General features: G+C 39.6%; 1 protein-coding gene across 1 annotated transcript; it reads right to left on the bottom strand.

Moving 5' to 3' along the window:
- Positions 1–3,459: 3,459 nt before the first annotated feature.
- Positions 3,460–19,600, bottom strand: TMED7 (transmembrane p24 trafficking protein 7). Its single transcript, XM_029216561.1, has 3 exons — positions 19,049–19,600; positions 13,742–13,987; positions 3,460–4,146 (listed from the first exon to the last, which is right to left on the bottom strand). Exons 1-3 carry the CDS (start codon positions 19,241–19,243, stop codon positions 3,910–3,912), a joined length of 678 nt encoding a protein of 225 aa, XP_029072394.1. The 5' UTR covers positions 19,244–19,600; the 3' UTR covers positions 3,460–3,909.
- Positions 19,601–25,672: the final 6,072 nt, after the last annotated feature.

The following is a 25,672-nucleotide window of genomic DNA, read 5'->3' on the forward strand; positions in this document are numbered from 1 at the left end:
ACAGAAATGCCGAGTTAACAAAATCATTTGTGTGAGGTCACCGACCACGATCTGAACTTGACTATGACTCCAAAGCCAAAGCACCAAACCGCTATTTTTTTAATTAAAAAATTTTATTTATTTTTGGCTGTGTTAGGTCTTCATTGCAGTGCGCGGGCTTCTCATTGCGGTGTCTTGTTGCGGAGCACAGGCCCTAGGCGCCTGAGCTCAGTAGTTGTGGCTCACGGGCTTAGTTGCTCTGCAGCATGTGGGAGGCGGATTCTTAACCACTGTGCCACCAGGGAAGCCCCTGAACTGCTACTGAGGTATACTGAAATCAAGGCTGCTAAACCTTTGGAGATCTATCCTTAAGTGGTGTTTGTAGGTGATTACTGCATAGTGGTTCAGAAAGGGGGGTTTGGAGCCAGATTGCCATGGTTCATATTCCAGATTTTGTTAATTACTGTGATATAGGCAGGTTTCTTAACCTTTCTAGGCCTCCCTTTCCTCATCTGTAAAATGGGAATAATATCCTTACTTCACAGGATTATTGCAAAGATGAAACGTGTCAATACAAGCAAAAGACTTATCACAGCAGCTGGCACAAGGAAAGCATTCAATAAGTGTTAACCCACTGGGTTGGCCAAAAATTTCGTTTGGTGAATGAATACGTTGCTCAATTTAGTTCCTGGTGAAAATGAAAAATGTCTTTTTACTTAAAACTGAACGAACTTTTTGGCCAGCCCAATATATTATTATTTCTCTGCTACTTTTGTACTTGTGCCTAGGAATCAGAACGTCCCCCATAACATTATAATGGGGAACAAAGTTCAGAAAACTTGGCATTATACAACCAAAGGTTAATTTACCTAAAAACTAAGAGCTTTTTAGGGAATTGAAGGCTTAACTTCCTTTCACCAAAACTTTCAGTAAGAAAAGGAAAAGTAAGGTTAAAAGTGAGGTGTTTACAGGTTGTATTTCTCTTCTTTAACTTTCTTTCTTGGTCAGTCCCTGAGATGTTCCAATGAAATATCAAGTAAATTATCACTCTCTTGCTACAAAACTATACTCCAAGCTGCAAGCTGATAAGGAGCTTCAAAAAGATTTAAATCTTGACAGAAATAAGTGAAGTCAGTTTGTTGAAATATTTTTTTATTCTACAAGAATTGATTGGTGCAATCCTGCAGAACCAACATTTTTAATTTAGAGAAATTTTTCTTTTCAAAAGTAAATGAAAACCCCCTTTGAATAATTTATATATCAATTTGTTTAATTCTTGAAAACAATAGTCATAGGGTCTGCTTTGTCCTATTTAACCATAAATGTTACACATTTACAAACTGAAGCAAAAATGGATAGTACAGAGATTTAAATGAAATCTTTCAAAGAATAAAATTGCTTTTCAGTCCACTGTGTTTTCAAAGTTGATTATCATCAAGCCAGGATGAAAGCTGTGAACCCCAAACCATTTGTTTCTTTAATAAAAAATGAATATTTAGATTATCAGCAAAGTAATATCTTAAAATGTATCTTCACACAGTTGGAATTTTAGTATAAACTTATATATCAAGTCCCTTTCCATTATTTATTCTACTTTAAAAATATATACAGCTAATGATGTTTAAATATGTATTCTGAGCCATATGTCCAAACGTAAATATTTGGAGAATTCAAACTGTTGCAACAAGTTATGAAAGGATTAAAGAAAAAAGATGAGCTACAAATTATATAGGGGAAGGAAGAAAAAAGTTCTTACTTAATATTCATGTCTAGGTAGATATGTATTTTCTAATTTTAATATACATACCTAGTTGAGTATAGGCAAGCCATCAAACTTTAACCAGTTACAAACAGACTAGACTAAGTCAGTACTATTTTCTACAACAGGTAACAGTGGTGATTTAAAAAATTTTAATATATCTCAATAGTTTCACTGCAAGTTATCTGTGGTAATAATCTTTAAATATCATGAAGTTTTGATAGGCACAGATTAAATAACTGCATTATCTATGCCAAACTCGGCACACTTATGATACCCAGCTCTGCTGAATTATGGTGTAACTACCTGAATACAACAGAGCAGACAGGCAACCAGAAAAGGACATTTAACATACTCCCATGTTTATCACTTTAACATTAGTGTTTAAAATTTGCAAATCTAGAGGGACACTTAAAAAGCTACAGGACAACTCCAATACAAGAACCCCAATAGATAAATCTGCAGAATCTTAAACTTCAGTTCTTAATCCACTGGTATATATTGTTGAAGGAGTAGCTATTTGGTCTTCAAAAATTTTAGAATTGAAAGTCTGAAAATATGTTCATCCTTGCTACACTGTAGCACTTGAAATTAGCAAGCAGGACAACCTGAATTCATTTTGCTCTTACATGCAGCAGTGTATACGCATCTTAAGACAGCTTAGAATTAAGAGTTAACTTCTAGTCAGTAGTGGTAAGTGACTAGAATTGCTATCCAATCAGTATTCTGTGGTACCACATATCAAAGTCCTAACAATATGACAGTCACGTTCAGCACTCATCACTTTTAGGTGGGGGATAGAAGCATGACAAAAAGCAGTTGCAATTTTTTTTTTTTTAACAGCATAAAAGCTTTAAACCCAACTTTGCATCATCTTGTATTCCATTCTAGAATACTTGGAATCTTATTTCAATCAGCTCAATGTATGCAAGTTATAAAACACAAACACAGTCTAAACCCTATAGTCTACAGAAAATGCACTAATATTCGTTAAATGCAGTACAATCAATGAAGATTATCAAATAAGAAACACATACACGGCATTCTAAATTTTTAAAATCTTAGGGCTGTTAACCAGAGATTGTACAAATTACATGTGCAAGACAAAAAAACCAAAAAAGAAAGAAAGAAAGAAAAAAACCAAAGTAACTAATTTCTCAGTGCATCACACCCCTTAGGATAAAATGTATGGCACTTTTATAATACTATATTACAACTCTCAATTTAAGCTGGGAGTGACTCAGACATTAAAGCCACATAAGAGCAAGAACTAGCCAATCCAAATGTTTAAAATGAAACAGATCACCTTTTTTCTTTGTAAAAGCACTGAAAATGTAATATGTGCAGATAACTCACTAAAAGTCTTCTCATTTCATTTGCCCCCCATTGTAGTGTCATAAATTATTCTGTAATTATTCTACCTGTTACAATAGTCTGACTTTTAAGGCCTGTGTAAACTCTATTATGTTATTGAAACATACTATTTTCTGTGTGGTAAAAATGTCTTTATGAAAAAAAATAAGATATCTGGTTATAGATCATAGAATAAACCCAAACAATAAAAACGATATTTTCCAAGCTACTGAGAAATAAATTAAACCATGATGTATCAATTTAAAATTATATCAATATTAACTAACTAACATTTCTATGGTAGATTTTTTTCCTCATAAAATTAAACAGTGCAGAATAGGGCTTGGGCTATAGCTAATCACATCTGGTTTTCTTAAAAACAAAACTTTATTTCCTATAAACAACTGAAAGGTAATTTTCTTCCTCCACAACACATGTAGACATTAAATTGAAGGTTTTAAAAATCTCCACTACTTACAAGAAAAGTATTTTTAAATGGCTAAAAGGAACCAAAATACCAAAATACCAAATCAAAATACTTTAGTGTGCGAAGAGCAGATAGAAACAACCAAGAAAAGAGTAGATCATTGTGCTGAATATTTATGAATAGCCCAAAATAAGTCCCAAAGTTTTTCTACCTTTACAAATAAAAAAAGGTGTCCTTTCCACAGCTTGGGGAATGCATCGTACATTCCTCCACAACAAGTGTATGAGTAAGATTCTAAAAATGTTGCCAATATTAAGTTCTTCGGTACCTAAAATTAACTAGAGGACAGCAATATTACAGCGGCAATGGTGGATCAATTCTCAAAACGTAGTTACGATCCAACACGAGTTGTCGTGGTTCTTTTATCTGAGAAAAAGCTTTTCAGAAGAAATACCTGCCCTATGCTAACCACCAGAAGAATGAGGGCTTCTCCTACTGACCAATAGGCCACTCTTGTATTTAGATCCTCAGCTCGGCTTCGGCCTTGGGCCTCTCTCAAACGGAAATGAGTCTGATAGTCAATGACAGATTTCAGAGCTTCGTGAATTGAAACACAGGCAGATTCCATCTAAAGAGAAAGATTTTCAGTTAGTATGTTTTAATACTTTCTGTACAATCCATCTAGCATATTCATCTTTTCTTTTAATTTGATCGCAATTCCTCATCCGACTAACATTCTACTAAACTGGCACTCATTCATTCACTCATTCGCGTTAATGGTCCTGGCAAAGCAACGCTTCTACGCATTCTCACTAGGATGACTGGTAAGGCTAGAGATCCCATGAAGGAGCTATTGCCCCAAACTGGAACGTCCCAACTGTGGCATCTGTTAAGGTGGCAGATGGAACATGAAGCTAACAGCAGGAGAAATACTAAGCAGTTAAGGTTGGTAGCTACCGAGTTTCAAGGCCAGGTTTCTTAAAGAGGAAGAATTAGGAGGAAGGGAATGGCAGGTCAGTAAATTTGACCAATTATAATTATATGAATCAAAGTCCAAATATATACAAAAACAAACGAAATATGGCATAAAAGTAGATTGTTAGTCAAAGTTATTTCAACTATCTTAAAAGCAGTTGAAACTGAAAAGTGATAGGTCAGAGTAGGAATTTTTTTTTCACGTTTACCACTTTGCTCAATAAGTCTTCCTCATGCCAGTCAACAAAACTAATATATATGTTCCCAACAGGACATAAGTTTCATTTTCACTGCGTAATGAGTTTGTAGGCCTTCATCTGATGACACCATAGCTTTTTCTAAATTACACGATCTGCTCTGAGATAGGTTAAGAGTGATTTTTTTGTTGTATACCAGTTTAATGTTTTTCTGCTGCTGAAAACTTAATCCTGGTGATGAAATATATGCTTTATTATACTTATTTTACATCACAAACCATGTATTAGTTTTTTATTTCAATTTCTGTTTGTTGTAATTTTAATAATAGACATTAGAAAATAATTTAAACACTTAATAAAGTTCTACCAAAGTAAGTATGAAAGGAATAGTTATAAAAATATTTCATTAAAAGTTCGTTTAAAAAGTATGAGAGAGGAAGACTGGCGTCCCTCACTGCCACCCACACTGGGCCTGCAGCAGCTCTTCTGTCCTGTGCTACAGACTCCCCAGAAGAAACAGTGTTTTCTTTGCTGCTTTAACAGTGGAATTAGATGTTAAGTATGTTGACATCGGTGCCCAGTATCCTGGTGAGGTAAGGAACAAAAGATCTTGGAATGAGGAGACCTACAAGATGGCAGAGGAGTAAGACACAGAGATCACCTTCCTCCCCACAAATACATCAAAAATACATCTACATGTGGAACAACTCCTACAGAACACCTACTGAATGCCTGCAGAAGACCTCAGACTTCCCAAAAGACAAGAAACTCCCCACGTACCTGGGTAGGGCAAAAGAAAAAACAGAGACAAAAGAATAGGGATGGGACCTGCACCTCTGGGAGGGAGCTGTGAAGGAGGAAAAGTTTCCACACACTAGGAAGCCCCTTCACTGGTGGGGACAGTGCGGGGGGAAGCTTCGGAGCCATGGAGGAGAGCGCAGCAACAGGGGTGCAAAGGGCAAAGCGCAGAGATTCCCGCACAAAAGATCGGTGCCGACCAGCACTCACTAGCCCGAGAGGCTTGTCTGCTCACCCACCGGGGCGGGTGGTGGCTGGGAGCTAAGGTTCAGGCTTTGGAGGTCGGATCCCAGCGAGAGGACTGGGGTTGGCTGCATGAACACAGGCTGAAGGGGGCTAGTGCACCACAGCTAGCCGGGAGGGAGTCCGGGAAAAGGTCTGGACCTGCCAGAGAGGCAAGAGACCATTGTTTTGAGGTATGCGGGGAGAGGGGATTCAGAGTGCTGCCTAAACGAGCTTCAGAGACGGGTGTGAACCGTGGCTATCAGCTTGGACCCCAGAGATAGGCATGAGACGCTAAGGGTGCTGCTGCAGCCACCAAGAAGCCTGTGTGCGAGCACAGGTCACTATCCACACCTCCCCTCTTGGGAGGCTGTGCACCCTGCCACTGCCAGGGTCCTGTGATCCAGGGACAACTTCCCTGGGAGAACACACAGCCTGCCTCAGGCAGCTGCAATGTTACACTGGCCTCTGCCGCTGCAGGCTTGCCCTGCAAACCAATTACGACTACCATACCCCTCCCTCTCCCCAGCCTGAGTGAGCAAGACAGTCCTAATCACCTGCTGCTTTAACCCCGTCCTGTCTGGGTGGGAACAGACACCAGAGGGCAACCCACACACAGAGGCGGGGCCAAAACTAAAGCTGAGCCCCAGGAGCTGTGTGAACAAAGAGGAGAAAGGGAAACTTCTCCGTGCAGCCTCAGGAGCAGCGGATTAAATCGCCACAGTCAACTTGATGTACGCTGCATCTGTGGAATACCTGAACAGACAATGAATGTTCTCAAAATTGAGGCGGTGGACTTTGGGAGCAACTGTAGACTTGGGGTTTGCTTTCTGTGTCTGATTTGTTTTGGCTTTATCTTTATCTTAGTTTTAGTGCTTGTTATTACTGCTGGATCTGTTTATTGGTTTGGCTGCTCTCTTCCTTTTATTTATTTTTATTAATTTTTTAAATTTAATTTTACTTTTATTCCTTTTTTTCTCTTTTTGTGAGGGTGTATGTGTATGCTTCTTTGTGTGAATTTGTCTATTTAGGTTTGCTTTTACCATTTGGTTTGAGGTTCTACCTGCTAGGTTTTTCTCTCTTCCTTTTCTTCCGAGCTGTGTGGCTGCCAGGGTCTTGGTGCTCTGGCCGGCTGTCGGGCCTGAGCCTCCGAGTTGGGAGAGCCGAGTCCAGGACACTGGACCACCAGAGACCTCCTAGCCACACGTAATGCCAATTGGCGAGAGCTCTCCCAGAGATGTCCGTCTCAACACTAGGACCCAGCTCCACCCAACGGGCAGCAGGCTCCAATGCTGGACACCCCATGCCAAACAACTATCAAGACAGGAACACAATGCCACCCATTAGCAGAGAAGCTGCCTAAAGTCATACTAAGTTCACAGACACATACCAAAACATACCACTGGACACAGCCCTGCCACCAAAAGATCCAGCCCCACCCACCAGAGCACACGCACCACTCCCCTCCACCAGGAAGTCTACACAAGCCACTGAACCAATCTCACCCACTGTGGGCAGACACCAAAAATAATGGGAACTACGGACCTGCAGCCTGTGAAAAGGAGACACCAAACACAGTAAGTTAAACAAAATGAGAAGACAGAAAAATACATAGCACATGAAGGAGCAAGGTAAAAACCCTCCAGACCAAACAAATGAGGAGGAAATAGGCAGTCTACCTGAAAAAGAATTCAGAGTAATGATAGTAAAGATGATCCAAAATCTTGGCAACAGAATGAAGAAAACACAAGAAACGTTTAATGAGGACCTAGAAGAACTAAAGAGCAAGCAAACAATGATGAAAAACACATTAAATGAAATCAAAAATATTCTAGAAGGAATCAATAGCAAAATAACTGAGGCAGAAGGACGGATAAGTGACCTGGAAGATAAAACAGTGGAAGTAACTGCCACAGAGCAGAATAAAGAAAAAAGAATGAAAATAATTGAGGACAGTCTCAGAGGCCTCTGGGACAACATTAAACGCACCAACGTTCGAATTATAGGGGTCCCAGGAGAAGAAGAGAAGAAGAAAGAGTCTGAGAAGATATTTGAAGGGATTACAGTTGAAAACTTCCCTAACATTGGAAAGGAAATAGTGAAACAAGTCCAGGAAGCACAGAGAGTCCCATACAGGAAAAATCCAAGGAGAAACACGCCAAAACATATATTAATCCAACTAACGAAAATTAAATACAAAGAAAAATTATTAAAAGCAGAAAGGGAAAAGCAACAAATAACATACAAGGGAATCCCCATAAGATTAACGGCTGATCTTTCAGCACAAACGCTGCAAGCCAGAAGGGAGTGGCAGGACATATTTAAAGTGATGAAAGGGAAAAACCTAAAACCAAGATTACTCTACCCAGCAAGGATCTCATTCAGATTTGACAAGAGAAATTAAAACCTTTACAGACAAGCAAAAGTTAAGAGAATTCAGCACCACCAAACCAGCTTTACAACAAATGCTAAAGGAAGTTCTCTAGGCAGGAAACACAAGAGAAGGAAAAGACCTACAAAAACAAACCCAAAACAATCAAGAAAATGACAATAGGAACATACATCTCGATGATTACCTTATATGTAAATGGATTAAATGCCCCAACCAAAAGACACAGACTGGCTGAATGGACGCAAAAACAAAACCCGTATATATGCTGTCTACAAGAGACCCACTTCAGACCTAGGGACACATACAGACTGAAACTGAGGGGATGGAAAAAGATATTCCATGCAAATGGAAATCAAAAGAAAGTTGAACTAGCAATTCTCATATCAGACAAAATAGACTTTAAAATAAAGACTATTACAAGAGACAAAGAAGGAGACTACATAACAATCATGGGATCAATCCAAGAAGATATAACAACTGTAAACATTTATGCACCCAACATAGGAACACCTCAATACATAAGGCAAATGCTAACAGCCATAAAAGGGGAAATTGTCAGTAACTACAAATCGACAGTAACTACAAATTACTGGCACTACTACAATAATAGTAGGGGACTTTACACCCCACTTTCACCAATGGACAGATCATCCAAAATGAAAATAAACAAGGAAACACAGCTTTAAATGAAACATTAGACCAGACAGACATAATTGACATTTATAGGACATTCCATCCAAAAACGACAGAATATACTTTCTTCTAAGTGCTCATGGAACATTCTCCAGGATAGATCATATCTTAGGTCACAAATCAGGCCTTGGTAAATTTAAGAAAATTGAAATCGTATCAAGTATCTTTTCCAACCACAACGCTATGAGACTAGATATCAATTACAGGAAAGTAATCTGTAAAAAATACAAACACATGGAGGCTAAACAATACACTACTTAATAACGAAGTGATCACTGAAGAAATTAAGGAGGAAATAAAAAAAATACCTAGAAACAAATGACAATGGAGACACGACGACCCAAAACCTATGGGATGCAGCAAAAGCAGTTCTAAGAGGGAAGTTTATAGCAATACAATCCTACCTTAAGAAACAGGAAACATCTCGAATAAACAACCTAACCTTGCACCTAAAGCAATTAGAGAAAGAAGAACAAAAAAACCCCAAAGTTAGCAGAAGGAAAGAAATCATAAAAATCAGATCAGAAACAAATGAAAAAGAAATGAAGGAAACGATAGCAAAGATCAATAAAACTAAAAGCTGGTTCTTTGAGAAGATAAACAAAATTGATAAACCATTAGCCAGACTCATCAAGAAAAAAAGGGAGAAGGCTCAAATCAACAGAATGAGAAATGAAAAAAGGAGAAGTAACAACTGACTCTACAGAAACACAAAGGATCATGAGAGACTACTACAAGCAACTATATGCCAATAAAATGGACAACCTGAAAGAAATGGACAAATTCATAGAAAAATACAACCTCCCAAGACTGAACCAGGAAGAAGAGAAAATATGAACAGACCAATCACAAGCAGTGAAATTTAAACCGTGAATAAAAATCTTCCAACAAACAAAAGCCCAGGACCAGATAGCTTCACAGGTGAATTCTATCAAACATTTAGAGAAAAGCTAACACCTATCCTTCTAAAACTCTTCCAAAATACAGCAGAGGGAGGAACACTCCCAAACTCATTCTACGAGGCCACCATCACCCTGACACCAAAACCAGACAAAGATGTCACAAAGAAAGAAAACTATAGACCAATATCACTGACGAACATAGATGCAAAAATCCTCAACAAAATACTAGCAAACAGAATCCAACAGCACATTAAAAGGATCATACACCATGATCAAGTGGGGTTTATCCCAGAAACACAAGGATTCTTCAGTATACACAAATCAATCAATGTGATACACCATATTAACAAACTGAAGAATAAAAACCATATGATAACCTCAATAGATGCACAAAAAGTTTTCGACAAAATTCAACACCCATTTATGATACAAACTCTCAAGAAAGTGAGGGAACCTACCTCAACGTAATAAAGGCCATATATGATAAACCCACAGTCAACATCGTTCTCAATGTTAAAAACTGAAACCATTTCCTCTAAGATCAGGAACAAGACAAGGTTGCCCAATCTCACCACTATTATTCAATATAGTTTTGGAAGTTTTAGCCACAGCAATCAGAGAAGAAAAAGAAATAAAAGGAATCGAAATCAGAAAAGAAGTGAAACTGTCACTGTTTGCAGATGACATGATACTATACACAGAGAATCCTAAAGATGATACCAGAAAACTACTAAAGCTAATCAATGAATTTGGTAAAGTAGCAACATACAAAATTAATGCAAAGAAATCTCTTGCATTCTTATACACTAATGACGAAAAATCTGAAAGAGAAATTAAGGAAACACTCCCATTTACCATTGCAACAAAAAGAATAAAATACCTAGGAATAAACCTACCTAAGGAGACAAAAGACCTGTATGCAGAAAACTATAAGACACTGATGAAAGAAATTAAAGGCGATACAAACAGGTGGAGAGATATACCATGTTCTTGGATTGGAAGAATCAATACTGTGAAAATGACTATATTACCTAAAGCAATCTACAGATTCAATGCAATCCCTATCAAACTACCAATGGCATTTTTCATAGAACTAGAACAAAAAATTTCACAATTTGCATGGAAACACGAAAGACCCCGGACAGCCAAAGCAATCTTGAGAAAGGAAAATGGAGCTGGAGGAATCAGGCTCCCTGTTTTCAAACTATACTATAAAGCTACAGTAATCAAGACAGTATGGTACTGGCACAAAAACAGAAATATCGATCAGTGGAACAGGATGGAAAGCCCAGAGATAAACCCATGCACATATGGTTACCTTATCTTTGATAAAGGAGGCAAGGATATACAATGGAGAAAAGACAGCCTGTTCAATAAGTGGTGCTGGGAAAACTGGACAGCTACATGTAAAAGAATGAAATTAGAACACTTCCTAACACCAAACACAAAAATAAACTCAAAATGGATTAAAGAGCTAAACGTAAGGCCAGACACTATAAAACTTTTAGAGGAAAACATAGGCAGAACACTCTATGACATAAATCACAGCAAGATCCTTTCTGACCCACCTCCTAGAGTAATGGAAATAAAACCAAAAATAAACAAATGGGACCTAATGAAACTTAAGCTTTTGCACAGCAAAGGAAACCATAAACAAGACCAAAAGACAACCCTCAGAATGGGAGAAAATATTTGCCAACGAAGCAACTGACAAAGGATTAATCTCCAAAATATACAAGCAGCTCATGCAGCTCAATATCAAAAAACAAACAACCCAATCCAAAAATGGGCAGAAGAACTAAACAGACATTTCTCCAAAGAAGATATACAGATGGCCAACAAACACATGAAAGGATGCTCAACATCACTAATCATTAGAGAAATGCAAATCAAAACTACAATGAGGTGTCACCTCACACTGGTCAGAATGGGCATCATCAAAAAATCTACAGACAATAAATGTTGGAGAGGGTGTGGAAAAAAGGGAACCCTCTTACACTGCTGGTGGGAATGTAAACTGATACAGCCACTATGCAGAACAGTATGGAGGTTCCTTATAAAGCTAAAAATAGAACTACCATATGACCCAGCAATCCCACTACTGGGCATATACCCTGGGAAAACCATAACTCAAAAAGACACACATGTACTCCAACGTTCACTGCAGCACTATTTACAACAGCCAGGTCATGGAAACAACCTAAATGTCCACTGACAAGATGAATGGATAAAGAAGATGTAGTACATATATATAATGGAATATTACTCGGCCATAAAAAGGAACGAAATTGGACCATCTGTAGATGAGGATGGCCCTGGAGTCTGTCATACAGAATGAAGTCAGTCAGAAAGAGAAAAATAAATATCGTATATTAATCGATATATTCCACGCATATATGTGGAATCTAGAAAAATCGTACAGATGAACCTATTTCTAGGGCAGGAATAGAGATGCAGACGTAGAGAACAGACATGTGGACACGGCTGGGGGGGTTAGGAGGGATGAACTGGGAGATTAGGTTCGACATAAATACACTACCACGTGTAAAACAGATAGCTAGTGGGAACCTGTGGTATAGCAAAGGGAGCTCAGCTTGGTGTTCTGTGATGACCTAGACGGGATGAGGGGTATGGGAGGGAGGTCCAAGAGGAGGAATATATATATATATATACACACACACAAACAGCTGATTCACTCCGTTGTACAGCAGAAATTAACACAACAATTAAAAAAAAGAATAGAATAAAATGTGATACAAATAAAGGAGGTTAAGCGGTCCTAAAAGTGTTTATCTATGTAGGTTTTTATCTACCTATCTATCTTGGCTACACCAGGTCTCAGTTGTGGCACGTGTGATGCTCGTTGTGACATGTGGGATCTTTTTTAGTTGCGGCATGCGGACTTCTAAGTTGCGGCATGAGGGCTCCTCAGTTGCGTCATGCAAACTCTTAGTTGTGGCATGCATACGGGATCTAGTTCCCTGACCAGGGATTGAACGCGGGCCCTCTGCATTGGGAGCATGGAGTCTTACCCACTGGACCACCAGGGAAGTCCCTGCTTAGGTTTTTAAAGCAAACTATCTTATTTTACAAATTAAAACTTATGAAGGTTAAGTTATAAACAATGGCCCCAAAGAAAAATCTTTTTACAAAGTGCTGTTCACACATAATGCTAAAATAAAGAGAACATTTCTAAAAATAAGAACATTTGAACACATCTTATTAATGCTTACTATAGGTTTATGAATTAAGGCTCTTACACATTCTTAAAAACTGCCTCTATCACTACATGATTTTGACCAAGAGACAACCTGGAAACAATGAAATCCAATTTAAGGTTTTAACAAAAAGGTGATAAATAATTCCTTTGAATACCAAACTACCTTTTAGACATACTCTAAGCTCAAAATGTATCTGAACTAGAAATAAAACAGCCCTTCTCATCACCTGAGCAGTATTTGTTCACTGACTCTATAAATTTCTTTTGTTATCTTTCCCTCATTAAGCTATTCTTCAAAATAAAATCCAATTTAGTTACCTTAACTATTTTTGTTAGATGACTTACTATTAATCTTTACTAGTTTACCTTCAGTTACAGCAAAAGTTACTGTAACAGCAGTTTGAGTAACACTAAATACTGGTATAAAAGTATATATATATATTAATTAAAGCATCATTTTTGCTTCCAGTTATACCAACCTGCTAAGTTATGGTAGCAACATTCCTCCATGAATTATAGAAAATGCTTCATAATGCTAGAGTACTGTTTAGACTTTTAAGCTTCCTTTGCCATTGATGTTTCTACCTAAGTGATCCCCCTATTTTATGTCTATTTTCTTTTCATAAAATCCTTTAACACTCTTCTTCACTAAAAAAGTCTGAAGTTCTCTGTGAAATGCCTAATCTACTGTAAGAGTTAAGATACTTCTTAAAGGTTGTGTTAAAGTCACAAAATTCTGTATTCCATCAATGAGTTAATGGATATTAAATTATGCTTTTTTTCCCTTTAAACATATCAATGTTGTGTTACTGACTTTTTATTACCTGGGTAAGAGCACTGACTCGGTTCTCACTAGGAAACAAAGGTGGGTCTTCTCCAACTTGAAAATCAAAATACACGGTTTTATGTGTGAAAGTAGAAAATTCATTGCTGAAGCAAAATTTGTATGTCCCATTTTTGGAGGCTGTGAAGGTAAAACTATCATACTGTTTCTTCATCTCTCTGTATAACACATTACCATCAGGATCTTCTAATCGACAATCTACATCATAGTGACCACCAGTAATCACCTACAAAAGAGAAAAAAACAAACAAAAAATGAAGAGATCACTGCAACTAACAAGTTTGAGAAGTCAACCAGGTTTCCTGTTGAAATGGCTATAAGGTTTTTTTACCATCACAGGCAATTTTACATTTTTTTTTTTCTTTGCAGTACACGGGCCTCTCACTGTTGTGGGCTCTCCTGTTGCGGAGCACAGGCTCCGGACGCACAGGCTCAGTGGCCATGGCTCACAGGCCTAGCCTCTCCGCGGCATGTGGGATCTTCCCAGACCGGGGCACGAACCCGTGTCCCCTGCATCGGCAGGCGGACTCTCAACCACTGCACCACCAAGGAAGCCCCATTTCTTGATTTCTACCAGTGGATGGAACTTGGGAGGCAGATCTCAGTTCAACTAAAGCTTTACAGAAACTGAACAAATTTCCTCATGACGAGAGAGGGAACTAACCAACAATCCAGACAACTGTTCTAGTTACTAGAGGCCTCTTACATCGCTTAATTCTCCCAACAACCCGACAAGACAGTATTTTTCCCTCAATTTGACAAACTGAGTTAAAATAAGTAAGCTACCCAAGATTTTTCACCTAGTAAGAGGTTGAATGCCAAATTCATACTCTTGACCCTTAAGCTTACTACCATGTAATATTTTCCTTCCTCAAATTTTTTCATCTAGTTTCCTATCAGCATCATCCAAGCACTCTCAGATAGTACAGTGAAGCACTTAAGTAGGTCAGTCCTTAGCCTAACACCCCATGCATACTTCTTTTAGAGAACTTAAGCTCATTTTACTGCCAAATTACAAACAGACTGTGTTTCTTAAGTTCTTTTATAGGTCAGTTATATGGAATTTGATACATACTTTGTTTTGAATTACATTTTGAGCAGAATAGACTTGTGGCCTGTTCCAAGAGTATACCATTATTTACAAACTTGTTTCCAAGAGAAACATAAATGATTAAACTACATTGTTTTAACCCGTGATTAAAGCAAAACCAAAACAGAACAACACGAAGGCAAATAAATGTTTTGTTCCTCTGCACAGTCTGTGTTTAAGGCAAAGCATATAAAAGGAAAGCCAGGGGTAGGTGAAAAGCTTCTGAAGAGGATTTTGGAGCTGTTTTCAAAGGCTTATGCTTAATCAGTTACAATTTGAGCCATCTGAGTTATACAAATGAAGAGAAGAGGGAGACATTTTTCCTGAGGTTACTTGGCAAGCATAAGAGAGGAAGAAGGAAAAGGATTAAAGAGGAGAAAAAACTCCTTATATGAGAAAACACTGACTGGGAAAAAGAGGGAGAGGAGACAGAAGAAACATAGGGTGCCTGTATCCACCTGAGGTAATGAGGAAGAGACATTGGGTTTGGGGGTTTCCAACCACCATGAGATATATTTTCAAGCTTGAACCCTCTGGGTTAGCATAATATTGACATTCTACATTTGTGGAGCACAGAGATCAAACTTTGGACTTCAGAGAAGATTGATTATTTATATGACCTTTTGTCACTAAAGAGATACGATAAATAACTGAACTATGTTAAAAGATCATTTTGATAATTAAATGAAATATAAGTAGGCACTGAGGAAACCGCAGAATACGCAAATATTAACATACAGATATAACGTTTGACATAAAAACAGTGTCTTATCAATTGGGCATTTACCCCTCCCCACCAAAAGTTGACAACCTTTCTTCTAGTTGAAATAATGACTTCATTTTATATACCCAATTATTCATACTTAACCATAGTACTTTGAATAATCAAAACATACATACAAACAAAAATATAGAACCAGAACTGATCATCATGCCACTTTTCTTCTATCAAACTTTAAAACAAATAATCTTACTTCAGATAAAAATCGCCCTTAAAACCTATCTGGTCACGTAAGAAAGAAACTGGGGATCATTTCAAATTATGTGTCTACCTGTCCAGTTAGTCACAGAAACCTCTCGATATTGCCTCTCTCAAATTCACCCCATCTCTTCCATTCCCAATCCACAATCCAGATGGGACTATTGGCTCAACTTCCTAAAAGGTCTTCCCATAATCCAATATCTCCTCCCTCTAATCCAGGGTTTCTTAACCTCAGTTATTAGATTATCTGGGGCTGGGTAAGTCTTTCTTTCAGGGGGCTGTGTTGCCCTGCGCACTGTAGCATACTTAGCAGCATCTCCAGTCTCTAACCACTAGATGACAGTAACACCTCCCTCCCCACATGTCTCAAAACCTTTTGATAATTCCTGTGGCCTACAGAAAAATCCAAACCTGTTAACAACAGCATACCACACCCCCGTACTTCCTCAAGGAAGTCTCAGCACCTTTTACACCCTTTCTCACTCTATGTTCCAAAAATACTAGAATGCCAGAAATTCTCTGAACAAGTCTCTGCTCTACATCTGCACTAATAGTGACAAATTACACGGGGTTTGTTTGCTGAAGAAGAATCACAGGACCCCAAATGACTATGCTTATAAATCTACAGTTTATGAGAGAGAGAGAATACAATATAAAACATCACAGCCAAAAGCTGTCTCACAGCAAGAGGACAGAAGAGATCAGGTATGGGCTCCTTTGTTCTCCCTCTGTGAGGGATGTGGCCAGAAATATACCCTCTCAGATCAGGAACCACCCAAATGTGCAAGGAACACCTTGGAATCAGTGAGCCCAAAGTAGAGTCTTAACTGGTTTTTTTTATATTTTGCTTTTTCACATAAGCATATTTTTGCCGTATAACTATTCTCGGTAGCAGACTCTCTGGGGGGTCTCACTGAGACCAGGTACAAATCATCAATCTCACTGTCATCAATGAACAATGCTGACAAACTGGCACAAATCTCCCCCCTAAAGCCCTCAGACCCACAGTTACAAAGCAACACTGTGATTCAGTATTTTCAGTGCCGACTCAGGTTAATTTTCAGGCTTGCTGGAATTAAGTCTCACAAACATAACATATCTGCTGAGGAAGTCCCTCCCCCCTTTGCCACCCTGTAGAGTAACTTCTATTTATCCCTCTAGACTCAGCTCATACATCAGACCCTCAGCTAAATTCCCCCTGATGATCCTCCGTCGTCAGCCAGCACTATATCTAGTGGGTACTTTCATTATTGCATTTAACATTACATGACTATGTGTCTATGTAAGGTCCCTGAGGTCAAGTTCAGCCTTATTTGTCTTTGGGAGGTAGTAAAATTAAGTGCTTAAGAGCTTAACCTGGGTGGGAGGGAGGAAGACGCAAGAGGGAAGAGATATGGGGATATATGTATACGTATAGCTGATTCACTTTGTTACAAAGCATAAACTAACACACCATTGTAAAGCAATTATACTCCTATAAAGATGTTTAAAAAAAAAAAAAAAAGAACTTAACCTGGAACTGCATACTGATTCTGCTACCTGTTCCATTTTGTAACGCTGGGTCTCAACTTACCGAAGCCTCAGTTTCTTCATCAGTAAAAAAATAATAAAAACTCTCTAATAAACCCATCTCATATCGAGTTGTCCTGAGAATTAAGTAATACACCTGAAATGCTTGCTATACTGTCTGCCACATAATAAACACTAATTTTTTAGCCCGCACGAGTAGTATAGTAGCACTCTCACCAGCAAGCACAGCATCTGCACGTAGAAGTCAAGAAATGTTTGTTAAATTCAAACAAATAAACTTTTCACTGACACTTTATATCACAATTCTTGCTATCATCTTTTCTGTCTCCTGGTCCTAACCCATGAAGTTAAGCAAGCCTAAAAGTCATCCTTGGCCTCCCTCCCTCCCTCACTGTAGCCAAATCATCACCAAGTTCTGTTGCTTTTACCTAAAAAGTATCCTTTTCTTTCACTTTTCTCCTTCCCCAGTGCTACCATAGTCTCAGCCTGGACCACTACAATAGCCTGCTAATCGGTCTTCTACATCTACTTGGCAACACTCCATAATACCTTCTCTACCTGCACAAGTTAACATCCGTACAGCGACCAAGAATACTTAGAACTTGTCACTGCACTGCTTACAACCCTATGATAGCTTCTCATACTCTTAGGAAAAACTAAAATCCTTTACCTGGCCAGCTGGGCACTACATGGTCTGGCCCCTGCTGACCTCCCTTCTTCTGGCTCCTTATTCCCCGCTATAGTGGACTTCTCTGTGTTCTTCAAATTCCCAGTCACTGTTACCACAGTGACCTTGCAAAGGCCATTCCCTCTTCCCCCTCCCCAAAGCATTTACAACTCTTTTACAGTTCAGCATCAAATCACTTCCTAAAGGAAGCCTTCTCAGATTCCAATGACCAGACCGTATATCACCTATTCTCTGCTCTTAAAGCACAATTCTGATGAATGAACAGGTACTAATTAAGAAAAGAACCGTAGGATGGGTAGGGAATCAAGAATGATGGCAGCGACCCTATCTATTTTGTTCACTTCTCTATCACCAGCACCTAGTACTCAACAGCTTTTCAAACACGTTAAGTCTACCAACAAAAAAAGAAACAGTAAAGACTGTTCTAACCAATTTAAGAAACTACGTTCTGTTATATAGGCACTTTTTTATATAATCCCTCAAATGAAAAGGGGCCTCTCATTTATCACAGCAATTCCTTCTACAAATCCTTTGGCAGATGGTCATCTGGTCTGGAATAGAGCTCTTCCAACAACAGGAACCACATTAACCAATAATCCTAGTATCAATGGAAAAACTGAAAAGCAACGGAGTTAGATACCGGCAGCACTTGAAATCTGATTAAAGTGGAGGTGCGGATTAGACAGCGGCGGACTGACGTTGGGCACTCTGGAACAGGAATACATTTTTCTTTTAAAAGGAAACTCTTAAAGAAGAAAGTTCAAAATGACGGACATTAGAGAAAAGACAGAAAAATCACAGCCACAGGAAGCATTTCTGGAATTTATACACCTTAACATCTGGTCTTAAATGTCTAATGCGCAAGGTTTCGGACAGGAAAGCCAAATGGCCTGCATCAGCTACCTAGATGCGATTCCTGAATCAGCCAAAGAATGAGAAAACAGCCTCGACCCTGGAACCGCGAGCTGGGGCCCGCGACCGCCTGAGCCCGTAGTACCTGGAACTCGAGAGTGCACTTGGTGCCCTGCGTGATGTCCTCGTAGAAACACTGCTTGGCATTGTCGGGCAGCTCGAACGTGATCTCAGAGGCGCCGCAGGGCCCCGGCACCAGCAACAGCAGCAGCGCGAGCAGCCTACAGCCCCAACGGCCCGCGGCGGCAGCCCAGCGCTGCGCGGACCCCAGCCGGGGCATCCCGAAGCGGCGGCGGCGGCCTCAACCGAGCTGCGGGGAGACGCGGGCTCACGTCTCCACGGACTCACGGCGCGCGGCAGGCCTCACCCCAAACGGCACCGCGAAGAAGCACCGCAGAGTTGCTCCGAGCCCCGAGAGATTCGAGATGCGCAGCAAGTCGCTGGTTACAGGGTAGGGGTGCTGAGGGACCAGGGCCTAGACGCCAGAACGAGCTGGGGAGCGCAGATAAAGACGGCAGAAAACAAGCGGAAAAGACTTGAGATAGCCGGAAGCTGGGACAAGAGACTGGGGAAAGAGGCGGGGCCTGAGGCACCTGCTCCAGCGACCCGGATGTGCTCTCCCCCGGCCGCGGGGAGAGACGTTGGAGTGTGTACGTGGAAGCTAGCAAGGCGTCAGCTAGGCCTCCGACAGCGCCTGGGCCGAGAGGCGTGGCCAGCATGGTGAACGTGGCGGGGCGGGGCGAGGAGAAGGGGTGTGGCCTGTGGTAGGAGCTGCCGGCCCGTGAGTGTTTCTGCCAGAGCTAAACGCTAGGGAGGCTCAGAGGGAGTGATGAAGAGCCGATATTGCTCTAGAGGGCTAATCAACGGTGGTAGAGCGCTTTGCAATTTGCAGAGAATTTTCTTGTAAATAATAAGTTTGGGGGGAAGCAGCTTTGCTAGGAGCGCGAATTCTGTGACCACCAGACTGCAGTAGTTCTAATCCCTACTCTGCTGGTTACTGGCTGTGTGACCTTAGACCAGCTGCTTAACCTCTCTACTTCAGTCTTTGAATCTGAAAAATGAGAAAAGTAATAGTACCTAACCCAGAGGGTTACTACAAGGCTTCACTATTTGAAAAAAACCCTAGAAGAGTGTTTGTCATACAGGAAGCATCATACAGTAAGCATGTATGTAGGAGCCAGGCAGGGAAGTCAGAGGGTGGTGGGAAGGCCGGGTGGGGAGGTGGAGGTGTTTGATGAGGGGGGTGATGAAGGACCTTTAATGGCCTCAGGTGCCCAAAGCCTCTGCAGGGGGAAAGGAGCCCCCAGGAGATGAGATTTGGGGGAGATTGCACCTTCCTGAGACCAAGTGAAACAGAGCAGGACCCTATGGGGCCTTCCCAGGACAGAAAACCCCATGCCCTAGCCGCCCCAACAGTGCCATGGCCTCAGCCTGCCTTTTGTATGTAGAAAAACTTTAGTCAAAGAATAAATTTAATCAAGAAGTGAAAAACTGCAGAAGCAAAAGAAAACCGTCAAACAAGACAAAACAGCAATAGTCATTAAACAATGTCAAGGACATTTAGTTCCTTCTCAAGGGCTATAGATAATATTCTGAGCCATATCCTTTGAGCAGCTGTCTTGTAGAGAATGAAATCCCCACCAGGTGGAAGGAATTAACTACATGATGACCAGACTGTAGCCATGACATAAGCTACCACAATTCCGAGAACTGGCCTCAAAGAAATGGGAACAAACTGACCCTGGAACTGAAGACTAACTGTACTTAAAACAATCGAGGTGACACTGGTCAGACCACTGCATGACTAATTGCAGGACAACTGTCAGAGGTGACTGTGCTGTTTCTGCATGTAGCCCCTCTCCCTCCACCTATACACACCTGAAACTCCCCTTTAAAAGGTCTTGCCCACTGATTGATTGTCAGTGGAGAGTTGACCTTCGGAGGTTGCCGGCCTCTGAAATAAAGCAGGCTTTCCTTTCCAACGAATCTTGCCTCTCGATTATTGGCTTTTGAGCAGCAAGCAGCTGAACCCACTTTTGGTAACGCTAGGCCAGAAAAAGAAGTAGTTTTTTTGTGTGTATCTGTGAGTGGAAAGAAGACTGAATTTCAAAGTAGAAAGCTTGGGTTCTATTTTCTAACTCTTGACTCTTGGCAAGAAACATTGCTCTTTTAAACCTCCATTTCTTCATGCATCAAGTGGCAATACAAACAAAGAATGAATGAATGAATAAGATTAAGACCATAATGCAATACAGTACACACCACCAGAGAGGCAGACAGACAAATTTTTAAAAATACAACAATACCAGATGTTGGCGAGCAAATAGGACAACAAGATCCCTCATACATCGCTGGTGGAAATGTAAATTGGCCCAACGGCTTTGGAAAACAATGTGGCATTATCTAATAAAGTGGAAGATACATATATGGCCTAGAAATTCCACTTTGCATATACTTATAGTATGTACTTTACAGCAGTGGTTCTCAAAGTGTGCCCCAAAGACCTTTGGGAGACTTTGAAACCCCTTCAGAGGATCTGAGATTATCTACTGGACGTTGGATTTCCATCATACATCTCAACCAAAACAACATACAACATATCGAATGTAAAAGCAGATGAGCACCCAGCTTCTTGTATGAATCTAGATATTAAAGAGACTCACACAAATGTAAAGCAATGTGATCCTTATCACTAAATTTTCATTTGGACAATATTTCTCTTTTTCATGTTAAAATGTGTTACCCATGTTAACATATGTAGTAGGTGAAACTGTGTACCCCAAAAAAACATATGTCCAAATCCTAACTTCCAGACCCTGTGAATTCGACCTTGGAAATAGGGTTTCTGAAATATACTTAAGTTAAGCATCTCAAGATGTAATCATTTTGTATTTAGAGTGGACCCTAAATCCAGTGACTGGTGTCCTTATAAGAGAAAGGAGAGGGAGAACTGAGACACACAAACACAGACACACAGGGAGAATGCCACGTGAAGACAAAAAGATTGGAGTGATGCATCTATGAGCCAAGGAATGCCAAGGATTGCCCACAGCCACCAGCAGATAGGAGAAAGGCATGGAACAGATTCTCCCTCAGAGCCCTCCAGAAGGAACTGCCCTGGAAATACTTTAATTTCAGACTTCCGGCCTCCTCAACTGTGAGAGAATACTTTTCTGTTGTTTTAAAACACCACATTAGTGGCAGTTTGTTATGGCAGTCTCAGGAAATGAATATAACACATAATGGGTTTATTATTGTTATTTTATGTGTTTATTTTTAATTGAAGTATACTTGATGTACAAATTATGTCAGTTTCAGGTGTGCAACATAACGCTCTGACAATCAAGTACATTGCAAAATGATCTCCACACATCCAGTAACCATTTGTCACCATGCAAAATTGTTACAGTATTATTGACTATACTCCCTATGCTGTATATTACATCCCAATGACTCATTTATTTTATAACTGGAAGTTTGTGTCTCTTAATCCCCTTCACCTATTTCGTCCAACACCCACCTACCTCCCCTCTGGCAACCACCAGTTTGTATTTTGTATCTATGTCTGTTTCTGTTTTGTTTGTTCCTTTGTTTTGTTTTTAGATTCCACATATAAGTGAGATCATATAGTACTCGTGTTTCTCTGACTTATTTCATTTAGATGACTACCCTCTAGGTCCATCCATATTGTTGCAAATGGCACAATTTTATTCTTTTTTATGGCTAATATTCCATTGTTTATATATTGTTATTTTAAATAAATTATTCAATAAATATTTGGTCTCAAATCTCTATAATTTAAATTTTTCATTAAATAATTTTTATTTGTTTTATTTTATCTGATTTTTAAGATTCTGGAATCAAAAATTTGAGAACCACTTATGCACAGGTATACCACGATACATAGGCAAGAATACTTAAAGCCAAAGTCTAATAATAGTCCCAAACTGGAAACAGCACAAATATCCATAAATTTCAGTGCAGTCTGAAATGCAACATTACATAGCAATGAAAATGAACAGATTATAGCTACATAGGACAACATGGGGGAATCTTATAAACACAATGAAAAAGAAATCATATAGAACATAAAGGCTGACATCAGGCAAAACTAAATGATACTGTTTCCCCTAATACACAGTGAAACTATGCAAAGAAGCAAGGGAATGATTATCTCAGAAGTCAGGATAGTGGGGAAGGATAGGGTGATAGGTGAGAAGCAACATTGGGTGGAGAATGGGGCAGCTTCTTTGGTGTTGGCAATGATCATTTTCATAGCCTAGGGGGTGGTTACATATATTTTCACTTTATAATTACTTGTTAAACTTATTTATTTTTATATGCTTTTCTGCATGTGTGTTATATTTCACAGTGAAAGAAGGAAAACTTAATATGCTGGATGCATCACTTAGCCATTATTGTGGTAAAAAACACCTCAGAAAGTGTGGCTTAAACAATATGTATTTATTACTGCTCGAGAGACTATAGGTCAGCTGATGGGTCTGCTCTCAGGTGGGCTCAAGCATCGTCTCTGGTCAGCTGGGGGTTGGGTAGGCAGCTGTGCTTATCTTGGTTGGGTTTGCTCTTATTTGGGTGGGACAGCTGGTTATAGGCTGGTCTAGAATGGCCTTGGCTAAGACAACTGGGCTCCCCTCTGTGTAGTAGTCTCTCATACTCCAGCAGGCTAGCCCTGGACGATGCACGTGGCAGTTACAGAGTTCCGAGAGAATGCGCAAGGCTTCTAGAGGCCTAGGCTCAGAAATGGGCCCTGTCACTTTTGCTTCATTCTATTAACCAAAGCCAATCACAAGGCCAACCCAGATTAAAGGGACAGGGAGGAACTGCAAAGACATTGTGTCAGTCAGGGCTCCATTAAAAGAAGCAGGACCACTAGAAGAAAAAACGACAATAACAAATATATAAATGAGTGTGTGTGTGTATATATATATATATTTATTTATTTATATATGTATATATATTTGTTATTGAATATACATATATTTAATATTTCTATAAATGTAAATATATGTGTGTAGACATATAAGATAAGGAGTTGACTCTAGGAATTTGACTTTATTAATGTGGGAGCGGGTTAAACAGTCTATGGGAGGCTGTGGCTTCTTTGTCTGGTTCTGGAGCCTGAAGTCTGTAGATAAAGCAGTCAAAAAGGAAAGATGGATATGAAGTGGAAAAAGAAACTGGGCCTGTGAGGATGGGCCACAACCCACATCACTTTCTCACTCCCTCCACGCGTCTGATTTCAGTGATGGGGGATCTGCAGGAAAAGCTGGTGTTCTTCTTTACGCACCTGGCTCAGAATCAGAGAAAATTCAGGTGTAAAAAGTGATATCGTGGCTGCTTCATCCCTTCTGTCTTTCAGAATGTCTCTTGTGGATCACTAACCTCCAACTATGTAGGGAATGGAATTCTAGGAAAGACTAGTTCTACTTCAGCTAATTTAATACACTACAAATCCGCCATATACATTTTGCAAAAGTGTTGGGGGAGGTAGGTGTGAGAGAAGAATTTTGTTGATTTTTGCAATCAATCTACTCCACTGGATAAAGACAGAAAATGAAGAAATCTATATTCTTGTCCTTGGAAGGTTCATAAACTAGAAAGTAGAAATTTAATTGTGTTCCAGATTTTTAGTTTATCTTTTCACTTCTCAGGATTAATCTAAGAATCAGAAAGAATATATATGTGAAAAAGCTTCATAAAATACACAAATTAATATCATCTTTATGTCAGGTATACCTCCTTACTAGGGACTACAAAATATTATTTAAAAAATTAACCATTATTTGTTTAGCTTACGGTGATAACACAGCAATGCAAACTTTGACTCAAACATAGTCTTTGAGCCTATATAACATAGGAAGTATAATGTAGTGTAAGCTTGGGGAAATGACCTACCCTTTCTGATACCTAATTTCTTCATCCATAAAAAGGAGGTAATTATACCTATTTTGTAGGTGGCTGAGAGGACTGAATGAGATGAGATAATATCCATAACAGTGCATGAAATGCAGTAGAGATTCTCTATTAATTCTCCTTCAAAAGGTTACTATTTAAAAAGCCCTTTATTTTTCTTATTACTCCTATAGATGGTAGGGCTCCTCTTATTTCTGTATGTTAAAGTATTAGATCAGATTAAGTAATTAGATTAGAAATAACATAAATCTAAAATCAAAGCTTCAAATGACAAGGTTTAGGCAGAGGGAAGGGACATTGCCGTGACCTCCTTGGCGTCAGCGTCAGATACAGATCAGGGAAGCTCTAGGATTAAGTATTTGGCCTCGCAGAGATGAAGATGGCGGTTTAGGCAGCCCCTGACATAAGGGAGCAGGGACCAGAAATGTCAGCATCTTCATGATTCTCCCTACAGCCTGCATTCCTCTTTATCTGAATCTGAAATATTCCTGAAAACATGTTGGATAGAAATTTAGGCACTAGAGTTAGCCTCTAATCTAGTGTTTTTAGAGTGGTCTATATTCTAGTATTTTATTTTATTATTATTTTAAAAATTTTATTTTATTTATTTTTGGCTGTGTTGGGTCTTCGTTGCTGTGTGCGGGCTTTCTCTAGTTGTGGGAGTGGGGGCTACTCTTTGTTGCGGTGCGCAGGCTTCTCATTGCGGTGGCTTCTCTTGTTGCGGAGCACGGGCTCTAGGCGCACAGGCTTCAGTAGTTGTGGCTCATGGGCTCAG

The sequence above is a fragment of the Monodon monoceros genome, unplaced genomic scaffold (assembly GCF_005190385.1).
Source record: "Monodon monoceros isolate NGI ecotype Baffin Bay Population unplaced genomic scaffold, NGI_Narwhal_1 Super_Scaffold_12, whole genome shotgun sequence".
Lineage (NCBI taxonomy): Eukaryota > Metazoa > Chordata > Mammalia > Artiodactyla > Monodontidae > Monodon > Monodon monoceros.

What these genes read in the sequence shown, in the direction of transcription:
- TMED7 (XM_029216561.1), bottom strand. Translation starts at nt 19,243, where the DNA reads ATGCCCCGGCTGGGGTCCGCGCAGCGCTGGGCTGCCGCCGCGGGCCGT. An exon ending in AGTGCACTCTCGAGTTCCAG is followed by an intron (nt 13,988 to 19,048) that starts GTACTACGGGCT and finishes TCTCTTTTGTAG; the next exon opens with GTGATTACTGGTGGTCACTA. An exon ending in GAGTCAGTGCTCTTACCCAG is followed by an intron (nt 4,147 to 13,741) that starts GTAATAAAAAGT and finishes CTTTCTCTTTAG; the next exon opens with ATGGAATCTGCCTGTGTTTC.